The sequence below is a fragment of the Megalops cyprinoides genome, chromosome 12 (assembly GCF_013368585.1).
Source record: "Megalops cyprinoides isolate fMegCyp1 chromosome 12, fMegCyp1.pri, whole genome shotgun sequence".
In the NCBI taxonomy this organism is placed as follows: domain Eukaryota; kingdom Metazoa; phylum Chordata; class Actinopteri; order Elopiformes; family Megalopidae; genus Megalops; species Megalops cyprinoides.
In genome coordinates, this window is record NC_050594.1 from 6,006,930 (window position 1) to 6,021,604 (window position 14,675).

Consider the following 14,675-nt stretch of genomic DNA (forward strand, 5'->3'; position numbering starts at 1 on the left):
TTCATTAATAGTTAAATATGTGCAAAGTAAGCTGTGAATTTGCATCTAATTTGCACAGCTTGGTAAGAATAAAGAATGAGGGGTGTATAATTAGCATACACAGAGGTTGTGACATGAAACGTTCCTTCTCTCCTCCCCCTGATGCCCACAACATTCAAATGGCACAACCGTCAAAAGCATCAATAACATCATTCACCTCAAGCCTGAGTTTTACAGCATTAAATAAGCTGTACTCCATTATCCATAATCTTCAACTTCTTATCTTAAACTTTTATCTATGATCCTACCGTAATAGTTTGGTGTAATTTAAAATTTCATGAACGTAAACTTAGCATACAGTAAACCTGAGAACCTACAATAATATTGACCAGCAAGATGCAGACAGCCTGAATACGAAGGGGCTTCCAACAGGAAGGAGGTACACAGTATTGAGAAAAATGAGAAAGGACAAACAGAATGGTGAAGTGGATGCAGATAAATTTAAATTCCACAAGGTCTGTTAGGCTAGTATTTGATTCATATATCCCAAAATGCACCTGGGGTCTGTTCAATGCTGCTCGGAATATGTGATGGAATGTTACTCCCAACCTTGCAAGTGTGAGATATGAACGAATCAGAGCATTCCCCTGATAATATCTTCAGGTCCTCCTTAGGAAACTAGCAAGTAAAATGAATTGTATGCTGGTGCAACAGTGATATTCACTTCAGGAGACTGCTATTGTTACAGCTAGCTGCCATTTATTCAGTGGTTCACGGCTTTCATCATAGAATGGCAAGGTCAGAGTTTGAATGTGGGGTCGCAACCTGATCACCTTGCTAAAGACAGTGTACCACAAGCACACCGCACCTGTGGCCAGCTGTAATTTTAAGGTTTTTCAAAAGGGTAAAATTATTTGATTCTCGACACAGGTCTAGATGCTTCCGTCAGGAAAATATGTAGTGATCATTCATGTGCTTGCTCTTTCATCCAAAACAAGAAAACAATCAGCACCAATGAGAATATGTTGCCAGATTCTTTCTGTGTGTATTTGGTGAAAGTGTTTTTCAGGTCATTTCCTGTGCTCACACACTGTTTCTCAGGTACACGCAAGTTCACGCTGTGGTCAAAGGAGGTCGAACTCCTCCACACAGCTTTATCTCACAGCCCCCCCTCCCTGCGTTTACATACAGCTGCCTTTCAACCCCAGCAAGTTCAAACGCGCTCCTCCTCACATCTTAGATGCCTATGTGTGCCAGTTAAAAAAGTGCACACTCTCAAAAATTCATGTTCTGGAACCTCTGACTTTTAAATGGGGCTGAGGTGCATGATGTCCTGGTGGTTGAAAGGAGCAGCGAAATGACTAGTTTTTTTTTTTTTTGATTATTTTTTCATGGCATTTTTTTTGAGGAAGTCATATTCAGCAAAAAGAGCCCACAACATTTTTCATCTTCCCAAATTGCATGGTGAGACCCATCATGTGCTTACGTCAATTGCTGTATTTTGAGCGTCAAGCTCTGTGCATGCGTCCCACTGCGCTGGGTGTTAGCCCGAGACGCCAAGGTCATGGCCCAGCAACACTAGCCAACTGCAAAAGAATCCTCTCCCATAACGACCCACCGAACATGCCTTGCACAATCCAAAAAGTATGCCGTGGATAACTTTCAGTTCAGAGACGCACCATTGAGAAAAAAAATCCATATTAAATGGCTAGAAGGTGGCTGCAGATAATTACACATAACGCCCATCTGAGATCTTAAGGCATATAAATAGGTCACTGTGAAAGTTCTAATGGTGATGGTTTTCTGAGAAAAGCAGCCTGGAATTTTGTACTCACCTGGTTTCCCATACCCTGAGACATGCTAATGGAAAAGGCAAAGGGCCCCTCCGATGTTTGATGTTGCCTGTTGAGAGCTGAGACTCATTTCTGACTTTTGTGTGGGTGTGAGTGCAGGAAGGCTGTAAAACTCTCCCATCTCTTCTCTGTTCCTCAGATACAGCTACCCTGCTGTCAGATCCTGGTCTTTCTCCCAAGCGGTAAGTGCACTTCATGGGACCGGACCGAAATGTGATGGTGAGCCCCTGACGTCTGTGCTGTGTGTAGTCATCGTTGCCAACCCCCACCACCAGCTGACTCCCATCCACAGCCTCCCGCAGCCAACTCAAAGAACCCCATCGCGGGTGGTTGCCTGGTTGCGTTTTACTCACAGTTATTTTACCTTTAGCTCTTCAGTAAAGTTCTCATCCCCATGCGTATGGTCAGCAGACACATTATATTACATTATTATCATTTAGCAGATGCTCTTCTGAGGGACTTGAATAGGTTACATTTTTTACATGTTATCTATTTGTACAGCTGCATATTTTAGCCAATTCTGGGGTAAGTACCTTGCCCAAGTGCGCAGCAGCAGTGCCTCAGTGGGGAATCAAACCAGCAACCTTTTGGTTATGAGCCTTCCTTCTTACCACTATGCTACATTGCCACCCACACATAACGCGACTCAACAGCCTTGAGCAATATGAAGAGATTCCTGCTCCTTCCTCATTCTGCAGGGATGATGGCCTCCTTGGGGGGCTCACCTCTGTCCTCTCTCACCATGGTGGTCCCTAGTGCCCCATGGAGAAGGTGGGAATCTGCTCCCCTCTGACTAGACCTAACGAATTCCATCGGCCTTGCCCCTCTGTCCTCTGTCAGTGGTGAAATAAATAAGCAGGCTGCTGGGATAATTCCATTACGACCGCAAGAGATAAGCCCAGCAGTAGGATGAAATAATATACAGCCACCCCAGCCAACTTAAACATGAGCACTTTTACAAGCCTCACTCTTCTGCGCGGCTCATTATTGTTGTTTGGCTTCCTTTTTGCTAAAAAAAATGTGTTGATCTAAGATCATATGTGAGCATCAGAGTAATACGCAGTCTTCCAGTGCGTGTTATAGAGACTACATTTACACTGCCGTAAGAACTACAATGCCTGCATCTGTAAGATGATGTCATCAAACAGCGGCAACAGTCCACAGTGGGTACGTGGGAACCCTGTTCATGCAGAAAAACAGACATCTCAGATTTTTAACTTTATGCAACTGCAAGACAGAGCACCACACAGTACATTAGATGGCCCTAATCACAAACCAAAGAAAACGCCACTTAAAGAAAATCACCCAATCCCCAAAAGAGGAAACATAACTTGCATTATGTTGGAAGACAGCCCCACCATATCGTCAAAAAACTGTAAAAATGTTCTGGAATGTCTGGAGAAGAGCATCAAGCTAAATCATTTGTCACAGCTAGTGTTAGTATTATGTTATGCATTATGTGTCTTTTTTACTTTTGCTGTAGTATCCTTAGTTAGTCAAAAGCTATGTTGCCATAATATTGCTCATTTTGTGTAGCTGTCTGGGTGGTTAATGCTGATTGGACAAAGTCACCAGTTTGCTCAGAGTATCAGTTAGAAATAACAAAAAGTTCACTGTATTGTTTAATTTAGTTTGAATAGTTACACTATGCTATGGCATCCCAATGGTAGCTTGTGCAATTCTCAATTAATGTGTTAAATGCTAGCTTGGTAGATGTTTTCACCCTCTCCAGTTTTCCTAGCAAAGAAGAAACATTGACAGGAAGTGGATCTGAGTTTAGACGAACATTTATGTTATTTGCTCAGAAATGTAATTTCTCAATAACTGACAGGGCAAAAGTAAACTTTTGAACATGGAAAGTGATCCACTCTGAGGCTGATTATAGCAATCTGAGTCTAGATAAACTCTTCAAGAGTGAATTTGTTGCTGACCAAAGCAAATATTCCTCGTATTAGAAAAAAATAAATAAATAAACAAGCAAAAGTATAAAAAGTCACAACCTCCCCACCCCCAATCCTTCCCTCCCGATCCTTTCAAGGCAGACCGAAATTAAAAATGGTAACAGAGAAAAAGGCAATTACCAATCTGCCTGGTGTTTTATCATTTAAATAAAGACAATCTTATTGAATGTCTCACAACTTTACATGTGTGCAGTAAAACTCTGAGGCCCATAAGCATGATTACAAATGTAATTTGGATCACAATTTTGGTGTGTATAATCTGGAAGTGGTTTATAGATTTTTTTCAACTATAATTTGAAACAATTGTTATTGATCAAAGCCTTTAAAGATTAACAGGTTATCTGGTTAATCTTTGACATACCCAAGTGTGATACATTACATGCGTGTAATGTGTTGTGTTATTCATAGGAAGGTTATTTACAGTCTGTAGTGGCAGTAAGGTATATTAAATTCATCACTGGCAGAAACGTATGTCCATAATGTGGTGGCCATGTCACATGATGGGGTTGGATTACTGAAGTCAGTCATGGGTGTGGACATTTAGTATCAGAGTCTGGGGGATCGTTTTCCCACCCCATCTGAGACAGCCATGGGTTAAGGTTAGAGTCCCTGCACAGTCAGTGTTAATGTCCGAATCCTGCAGAATATTTCCAAACACTTAATTTTGTTGAAGTTTTTGAGTTCCTGCACAGAGAGTCTACATACAGAAGGTCCTTTGCAATTAGGCTCATAGGTGCCCATAGATTTCGTTATGAACAGAGGAAAGAATGCAGCTTGTAAGGGCAGAGATATTTTAACCACTTAAACATATTCAGAAATAAATTTAAATTATAAATGCTAAATTAAAATGTGTAAATGTCAGCATCTGCAGGTCCAAATACTTTTGTAGGGACTGTCACCATCTGCAAAGTTAGTCAGTTGTACAGTATCTGTTCTGTCAAGAATAATGAAGGCATGATTTCATTAAATTCCCTGCCCCACAAGGGTTACATGTAGCTCTCTTTCAAGGGCTAAAAAATATGCACAGTAAAACCTTAATTGAATTGAAAGGCGGAGTACTTCTTTGTAATAGGTTTGCACTTAGTTACAACGACCAAGTGAGTCTTCCTCAATGAAGAATGGCTTCTTTGATTGGTTTAACTGTTCCCTGTTCTCTCTCAGCATTATCAGACAGTGACGGAGACTCAAATGTAATTCTCAGCTTGCGGATTGCAACACAGCACTTGAAAAGTTAAAGCAATTTGTCAACTGTTTACGGCAGGGTTACACCAGGCAACACTTGGTCTCGGAAAAATCTGTGCCAAGGGGCACAATGGTCAGGGAGGGGCTATATTCATGAAGTGGTATCACAGTACGCGGCATGGAACAAGATGTTAGATGCATCCTGGGAAGACATAATGATCTGTACCACAGTAAACGTTCATGTGAACTTCAGTTGGTCCCTTAATACAGCAGCTCTGCTTACAATATAAGGCGTCCTTTTCAGTCTTTTTTTCAGTGGCCATTGCGTGTCCAGACTTACTCTGGAGTGAGAAAGCAAAGTAACACAATTAAACAGCCACCATTTGTGTCTCCTCACCCAAACAAAAGTGAGGACAGGCAGAAGACGGTGCAACTGTCAGTGTAGTAAAAATGTGGTCTTAGTGGGCTCAAGCGAGAGAGAGAGAGAAAGAGAGAAAGTGATTGCTTAAAAAGAGAGCAGTGTGCTTCCCCGGGGGTCAGAGTTCATGAGAGTTTGTCTGCATCATGACCTCTCCCTGGCCTAATGAATTCGCAGGTAATCCCTCTGCAGGCAACAGCTTCAATGTGAAACTGTCACTGGGCTCAGTATGTGTGTGTGTGTGTGTACGGAGGCTGACCGTGTGGATATAGCTCCAGCTTCTGGCAAGAGATGGTGGTGCTAACAGTTCTCCTGCTTCTCTGTTCATGCTTCCTCTGAAAGCACTCTTAATCTAGGCCTTGCGGAGGGATATCTCACTCTGATCTGTTTCCTTTTCATCTCTAATGGAGGGGGAAAGGAAATCTTTATGGTTTCACTTCCTGCCCTCATTCAGACTTAAGGCTTTTGAGCCTTGCAGCCTGACACCCTGAGCCAACAGACACAGAGCACCGGCCCTCTTGTGAAAGTAGAATTGTCAGCATACAAGCTGCATTGTTTAAAATATGTTTTAAAACAAATCTTGTGTTTCTGAATAGCACACCCCATTTTTGCATGCTAACTGGTTTGGCTGTATGATTGAAATGATAAAGCCGGGCAACAGTACAGACAAATTCTGTTGGTACCGACAGCTGGTATTTTGAACCAATGAAAGCATTACTGTGTGAAACTGAGAGAAAACAATATGCTTTAAAAATTCCAGATATGATACTTAAATTGTACTGCTGTTAACTGAAGTCTTGCACTGGATTGTAATTCTGTCTTTCAGTCATTTCTTTTGCATCTGAAGATATGTAGAACTGATCAAATGATCATTTTTGCATTGGCTGCTGACTGTCATTTAAAGTTCTCTTTTTTTGTATGTAAAGTTGAGTTTTTGAAACATACAATCAACTAGCAGATTTTTTTCACTTGTGTTGTGGCTCAGAAGATATGCAATCGGTGGAGTCGGTTCGACATGTTGTAAGCTGAATGTAAGTGAATGGAAGTTAAAAGGAGGTTTTTTCATCTATATCCATAGTGAGCTAAGTTTGTTTCCGTTTCGCCAGCCCACAACAAGCGCTGGTTTGTGTAATAGCTTCCTGTGATGCATAACATGCTCTTAATACGCTGCTAAGTGGCTGGAAGGAAAATTTACTCCATGTACGGCTGATCTAACAGCATCTGAACTTTTATTATGAGGAGATTTGTGGGGACTCCCTGTTGGCTGGTTTCACCGCGTTTGATTGACAGAACCTTTCTCGTTTTGCCGCTCTGTGAAAGTAGAAATTAATCTTTTCTGAGGCAGCGGTTGTTCTGCCTGTTTTTGTGTGTGTTGTTTTTCTCCTTTATCGTCAAACGAAGGCCACAGACCTCAGCCGCGTCGTGAGTCTCTGCATCGGCGAAGGTGCGGTGTCTCCTTCTACATGCTGTCATTCAGCGAACGTACGGGACGGGAAGCTTAATTTTTTCAGGTACTGCACTTGTTTGTTCAGCAAAAAGGCACCAGTCAACTACTCTGACGACGTGCCTCTCGTCTATGGATACGCTGGCTAGAAGACCGGCCATGAGATTTGCGGATTGATGCGAAAAATGCGGGTTCACGCGTAACCCGCTTCCCCGATTCTGCGCTCGAAGGGAACAGGTGCTTTGGTAACAGGTGCGTTAGCAGGAGGAAGACACCACGTAGAGCTTGATCAGTGTCAGTTTGTGTTGCGGTTCGTGGGAGACACTGTGCAGCGTAACCGTAGTTTGTGTTTGGGCTGTTTAGTGATGTTACCTTGGCGAAGAAGAAAGGCATTTATTTATGTAAAGGATATCCATTACAGGTATCAATTACAGATTTCTGCCACTTGCTTTTTTCAGGTCAACATAACTTAGAAGAAGGTCGTTTGATGGAAAAAGTGTACCCAATTAGTTATAATTTCTTTAGTAATTGAGTATATGTGAAGATTGTCACAGTGAACAACATAAAGGTTACCAAGTTGACACTTTTTTATTCTGTCCTAAGGTCCTGTCTTGGTATTTTATATTACCTTATTCTAGCAGTACTGATTAGAATGACACCATATAACACATTAAATGAACGAGTTTGCTCGTTACTGAATCTAGTAACCCTATTTTTAGGAAAGTAATTTATTCAAAATCTAAATGAAATGTCAACCTCATGTTTAGAATGTATGTACAAAGTCTGATAATATGATGTTGCTTCATGAGAAATATTGCAATGGTCACTCCTCTGGTTCTGATCATAGAAAGGACAAACATGGCTGATGTTGGTTTAACTGCATGTCGTTCTCTTGGGCTTTCTTCTGCACTATCAGTCTTGCTAGTTACAGTATATGAGGAACTAGCGGCAACAGAGGAAGTTGGCCAATACCGATTGCTCAGTTGACACACTGTTGCACAATTTGTGCATCTGAATTTAGTTTAAAGATTAGACGTCATCTTCAACGCCACGTGTCAGAGAATGTAACAGTATTTTTGGGTGTTGGCTATAAGATGAAAAATATTTTATTGTGCCAGAGAGTGTGGGTTGTTTGTTCCTATTGTAAACAATGCCGGAGGTTTGAATTCATAAGAACATTTTTCCACCTTTATTCTATTGTATGACATTGAGGTGTATGAAGTGGTGGCAGTATACAGACAGATCCATCGGTTCTACCGGGAATCTCTTGCATAAACTGCATACAAGGGAAACTGCATCATTGTCTTTAACACATGATTCACGCTGTGGTCTCTCATTGCCATTTTCTTTGTGTTGGACACTGAGAGAAAGGGAACTCAATTAGGGCCCTACCACTTCTGCATTTCAAGGTCAGGATGAAGACTGACTTCATAATTCTGGTGCTGGCTGGAAGTGTACAGGACCTCTGTCATTGATACGTAACACATTGCATTCAGTTACATCAAATTTTTAGTGCTTCTTGCCGTGCAACATTCGTAGTATTATTAGAAATTTTGAAAATCAAGCAGGGTGGTTGCTTACTTTTTTTGAAGTAGAGTACAAACAGCAACAAGCTTTGCATCTCTGGTTACAGAGAGTGGCTAGAAGCAGAACGTACAACAGAGCTTATTTTGCATTTTCACTTTAGCCTAAATAAGGGTGTTTTGTCGTACTTTGAATCAGTGTTAATTTCTCCAGAACACAAGCTACTTATTTTAGATTTAACCTTCTGACCTCAGCAGCAAAAGAACAGAAAGGTTTCCACATGAAGCAGATTTTGTACTTCTGTGTGAATTCATTGTCTTTTTTATGACATCACATCCTTCCTCTTTGCTAACAGCAACATGTCCCATGTTCAGTAAGTGTATGCCTTCAGTTAAAGTATGCCATGAAATCATGAAATTATGCTGTTGTAATAAAATATTGCCATCGCTGTGGTAATATTGGAAAAAAATGTTGAAATGTACTCTTGACGTTTGAACTGAGTCAAGGTAGTGCCTGAAATATTCAAACTGAATCACCATTAATGAGCAGCTTTTTAAAACAGGCTAAGCAGGGGAATGCTAATAGCTAGGGGGCAAAAAAGCATTAGACATCTCCAACAGACTGAAATGAGGTTTGGGGAGTTACAATGAAGAGACCACGGGGAATGAAGTATTGCATAAAAAAAGATGAGTCTTTTAGAGATAACAGAGGGTAACAGTAGACCTTGGCAGTTTTACATTCCTGTTCAGTCCATCCCAGCAGCAGAGAGTCAGAGGAAGATGAAGAAGAGCTTAAAGAGAGATGTCCACCAGTGTAAGACGACACCGGCGGATGAGAGTGAGCATAGGAAGGAATTATTGCAAATGGAAATGAGCAGAGCCAATAGTACCACAGTAAGCAAGAGGAAGGGTCTTGAAACTGGTACAAGCTGGAAAAGAGGCACGTGAGACGGGACGTGTATGAGTAATGCAGTCACATAGGAGAAGCAAGGCAGAGAGAGGGCAAGTCAAGCAGCAAAAGTCGAATTGAATTACACAAGACATATATTAGAAATTGAGATGTGTCCGCTGTGAAAAATATGGATTGTCTGTATATTTGCTTAATATTTGACAGGTAGCTGACTGTTACATCAGGTTCAATTAAATTAATTGTTATAGCGCAACTAGTAAGCTACATGTGACTCTGAATCCCGTAGATTCATGTTACCCAGAAATGTGCCCTGATGTTGTTTTATGCTGGTCCTAGAATTCTTATTACATGCATGTATAATATAAATTTTGACACTGTGTGTGGTTCTGTTACTGTTCAACATGACAAGAATACAGTAATATCTTAAGAACCACACAGCCCTCTGTGGTTAATACCACAGTTTTTTACAATAAGAGCAAACCTCAGCATGGCCTATGTGAAATATACTTGTTTAGGAATATTACCAGCTCTCCAACAGAGCATTTTTTATGCTACTCTTCCGCATTGCAACACAGTACTTGAAAGGGAATCCTACCCCACAATCGATGGTGTGTTGACAGATATGTCTATTGAAACGATGTTGAAGGGTTGATAGAAGGAGGTGTAAGAAAACAATCGGAGATAATGCTGTATGGAACTCATGGAAGTGGAGTCACAGATCAATTGGTCTGAGTCAGAATCCAATCAGTGCAGCAGCTAGAGGAGTATCAGGGGAGTGATATGCAGTTTCTGACAGGTATCACAACAAGCAATGATGTGTTTATGTGAGCACTGAAGATGAATTCATTAGTGCATTGGGTAAATTGCCGCACTGCTTGCATGTGTGTGTTTATACATATATACATCCACACACACACACACACACACAACATGCAATGTTGCAGCTGAGATAACCAGCTGTTGAAAGTGCCCATTTTATCTTTCAGTCATCAGTGCTTCATTTCTGTCTTTCAGGCCTCTTTCCCTCTCTCCCGTGTGCCCCTCATGGCGGCTGACAGCTATAACCCTGTGAGTACAGCTTTTTGTGCCCCTTAAACAACTCCCTGATGAAGCCCCACAGCTGTGCTTCTTTCTTACTGTTGAAAGATCCATTGTTTGCAGTAGATTTGATGTTAGCTCTCCTGTAGCTTTAAGATTGAGGAGGTAATCTGTGTCATATACTGCTAAACTATTTTAGGTCCTTGGTATGTGTGTGTGGTGAAGTGCTTTCCTGGCACTGCGTTGAGCCTGCTTGACCAACCTTTGCCCTGGTTAAAGGCATTTACTTAAAAATCCCCCATACTGCAAATGAGTTATGTTGTGTGAGGGAAAAATGTCTGTAAAGGATCAGATAAACTGCTCTAAGAGGCAGACAAAGGATTGGTTACTGTTGTTAAGCCTCAGATGAAAGCGCTCTCTTGCTCTTGCAACATGAATTCAAGCTTGTGTGTTATGATGTGGCGAAGCACTGTCTTAGGGTTCTGCGACCTGCTGCTCAAGGAAAATGACTGCAGTGGCTGTAGACAGAGAGAGAGAGAGAGAGAGAGAGAGAGAGAGAGTGTATGTGTGTGTGTGTGTGTGTGTGTGTGCGCGTCAGTATGTTTGGATGTGTATGTGTGTGTCTCTGCGTGTTGCTATGTTTGCATGTTTGTGTGCACATGTTTGTGTATCTGTTTATGTGTGTGTGTGTGTGTGCATGTATTTGTTTATGTATGTGCGCGCATGTGTGTGAGTGTGTTTGATTGAGCGAGACAAGCCACATGTGTGATTTGCTGTGAAACAGGATGTTCACTTCAGTCAACAGAAGCGTGTATGTGCGCGCGTTTCTGTGTGTGTGAGAGAGAGAAAGAGGTGCATGCCTGTGTGTGTGTGTGTGTGTGTGTGTGTACGTGTGCGAAGTTAGAGAGTGCGAGAGATGAGCCACGCGTGTTATTTGCTGTGAAACAGGATGCTCGCTCCAGTCGACAGCGGGCCAGCGGTCAGGGGCTGGGGCGCAGTACACCGATGGCCCTGCTGTCTCATTACAGAAGCGCCCTCCACTCTCTCACTGTCCCCTCTCTCTCCCACCACAGGTCTCCTTGCGACAGAAGTCCAAGAAGAAGGCTCGAGGTGAGTCAGGCACTCAACACACTGACACGCTTCCCCCAGGCTGAATCCTCTCACTGTTATCTCACACTATATCTTTGTGACTGCTCTTTAATTTTACTGCACTCAAGCACGTGTGTGAGTGGGAGGGTACCATTGTTTAGAGAGTTGGAACAAGCAATGAAGACAACCTGCAGAAAACCAGAAATATCTGTTGTTCTACAGGTTGTATAGTTGTTCCACAGTTTTGGTTAAATTTTTACGTCCATGTCGTTGTTGGCGCAAGCTTTTCAGCAGAAGATGTATATCATAAATAAATGTAGTGTTTGTGCTACTGTTTTCATTGGTTGATGCACAGCTTGGATGATGTTGCTGGATTTGGTGAGGATATTTAAACTGGACATTATACAGCTCAATTGGTATGGAAGAGCATGTTCTGCAGTGTTGTGTGTCAGTAGCGGGAGTAGCTGTATCAGACAGTATATGGATATTTCATGTTTTTATTTTGCTTTGATTTTTTTTTTAATAGTTTCTGCTGTTGTACTTTGTTGTACTCTGCTGTTGTACTTTGTTGTACTCTGCTGTTGTAAACACAGACAGGACATACGTTCTGAGCCCCTGTAGTCTGCAACAAGCAAACAAGAAAAGAGTTTTAGGCTTGCAAAATCCAAAACACTGTTCTGTAACACCCAGAACTGCAAATGTACACAGATTATAATATGACACAATGGGATGGATTGCATTTAGATGGCGCCTTTCACAGATCTCAAAGCGCTTTGCAGTGTGTGTGTGTGTGTGTGTTTGTGCATGTACGCGTGCAGTGGGGTGGGGGGGGGGGGGGGTGCTATATATCACCCATCTAGGTGATGCACTCTGTGCAAAAATGCTCACCACATATCAGCAGAATACAGCATCGCATCCCAATGCAGCACTTTGTTCTGAAACACACAGGGTATATGAAAATGCTAACCAGGCGATCAAAAGCTAGAGGATAAACCTGCGTGACGACGTATTGTATAGCGAGTTATATTGTATAGCGTTGCAGATGTGCATCTTTACGGTCTGCCTAAGCTATGATACCACAGATGTAACCTTGATACAGCGGTTATTCGCTTGACCGGGAGGCCATTAAATGGATCGTCCGGGTTTGACCACACGCATGCCCTGTGTCCGCGCAGGCAATGCGACCATGAGTCGGAGGCGGATTTCGGTCAAGGAGCTGGGACAGGTCGACCATGAGGGCTGGCTCTACCGGAAGCGGGAGGACAAGGGCTTCCTGGGCATGAAGTGGAAGAAGTACTGGTTTGTGCTGAAGAAGACCTCGCTCTACTGGTACGCCAACCAGACGGTGAGTCACCCCGGCACGGACGACAGCAGCCTAGCGAAGATGGCTGTATAAGGTCATAAGATTGACAGCCTAGCTTCCCGCAGATGCATGAATAACCGTCACCCACTCACAGAGTCAGATGTGCGTGTCTTGCTGGAGCTGAGAAATATGTGGCCAGCATTTGCGATGTGTCAACAGAAATCCTTGGAAAGTTTGAATAGAAATGACATATGTCATGATTCAGAACACTTTCTTGTGATTTTAAAAAGTTATGTAATTCATAAAGGGGGGGAGCACTTTTCACATTAAATTCATCTTTCAATGCAACATATCAGGCTGTTCCTAAAGAGGCAGTGTATCATTTAACATATACGTATCAAGTTTTCTGGAAGAGGTCAAGTTAGTATGTGTTTAGCTGGACAGCTTGGCTCCTAACAAGGCCAATTTATCAAAGCTTCATATGGCCAATTTAATACTTTCCCAGAAATTATTCTCTTAAATAATACCTGTAAGTGCCTTTTAAAATGTGAAATTGCTGTTTCTTTTTTCTAGGCTGACAAGGCTGAGGGATACATAAACCTAACAGATTTCATGATTGACCGGGCAATCGAGTGCAAGAAAAAATAGTAAGCTTCCTGTTCACTGTTCTGAAGTGCATCTCTGTCTGTGGTTAGAGTGCATTAAATCTTATAGCCACCGCAGGGTGATTAGCCATTGGCTATTTCACTTAACATCACTGTTTCCACTTCTTTTGTTTTGTAAAATGAAAAAAATAATTTGTTGTAATTGTAATGTTTCTTGCACTTGGATTTAATATTCCAGACAATATTGCACAATCAAGCACACAGAAAACCATCTTAACTAACATGGTGTCAGCATTTCTTTGACTCACAGGAAGTAGTTGAAGTCTTGACTAAAGTGCGAGGGTGAATTCCTGTTTGAATGAAAAAGAATACATTAAAACAATGTCCTTTGTTACTTCTGTCAGAGCCTTGATTGATTTTTGTAACTGTTAATAATTTGGTTAGTAATAAATTCACCTCGTAATTTGATTGAACACTCATGTTCATAGCAGGTTTTAAAGTTTTTATTTAAAATTTTTATTATTTAACTTAAAAAAACTTTTTAAATGTAACTTTATTTTGCATTATTGTAATATACAAACATACAAGTGAATACAGTGTATGGTTGAATAACAGGATGCTACAGTTCAAACCGACAGCTGTGATCCGAATGTCACTGCCCTTTCCTTCTCCTGTGCTCAGCTTCCTGTTGCAGGTCTGATGTATCTCAGTCTTACCTCCTGTGTTTGTCTTGTGGTATCTGTCTCACCTTCGTGTTTCTGGTGTCTCTGTTTCACTACCACCGGTCTTTGCTTCCTCACCTTCTGTCCCTATCGTCTCTGTCTCACATGCTTGTCGTGGTATCTTTGTCTCCCTGTCTATTGTCGGTACCTGTCTCTCTCTTCCTTCCTGTGTTATCTCTGTCCCACTTCCTGTTTTTTTTACCTCCATGTGATGTGCTGTCACTGTTATCCCTGTCTGTCTTCTTGTTTCTGGTATCTCCAGCTATTGTATGTCACAAGTGGAAAGGATTCATCTGTCTTTGGCAGTGTGTTAAGCCTTCATTTTAAGTTATGTCCCAAAGGGAATGTTCTTTTGAGATGTTTTAATCAAAGCAAATTAAACCAGTACAATCTACAGTACCAGTCAAATGTTTGGACACACTTTTTTCTCTTTATTTTTACCATTTTCCACATTTTAGAATAAGAGTAAAGACAAAACTATGGAACAACACAGATTGAATTAAGCAGTGACCAAAAAAGTGTTATAAACAAATCAAAACTATCTTATATTTTAGATTCTTCAAAATAGGCAAAATATTCTTTTTAATTAATTTTTTTGGAAAGAAGTGCATACATCAACATCAACTTGAATGATTTATATTTGTCTAA

General features: G+C 41.4%; 1 protein-coding gene across 1 annotated transcript in view; it reads left to right on the top strand.

Annotated features, from left to right (window-relative positions):
- The window catches only part of LOC118786846 (connector enhancer of kinase suppressor of ras 3-like), a 60,985-nt gene that overhangs the window by 40,529 nt on the left and 5,781 nt on the right, over nucleotides 1-14,675 (top strand). Inside the window, exons 15-19 of the mRNA XM_036542185.1 lie at nucleotides 1,972-2,014; nucleotides 10,285-10,338; nucleotides 11,382-11,418; nucleotides 12,573-12,742; nucleotides 13,274-13,347. Coding sequence (XP_036398078.1) covers nucleotides 1,972-2,014; nucleotides 10,285-10,338; nucleotides 11,382-11,418; nucleotides 12,573-12,742; nucleotides 13,274-13,347 — 378 coding nt within the window. The remainder of the gene's footprint in view (nucleotides 1-1,971; nucleotides 2,015-10,284; nucleotides 10,339-11,381; nucleotides 11,419-12,572; nucleotides 12,743-13,273; nucleotides 13,348-14,675) is intronic.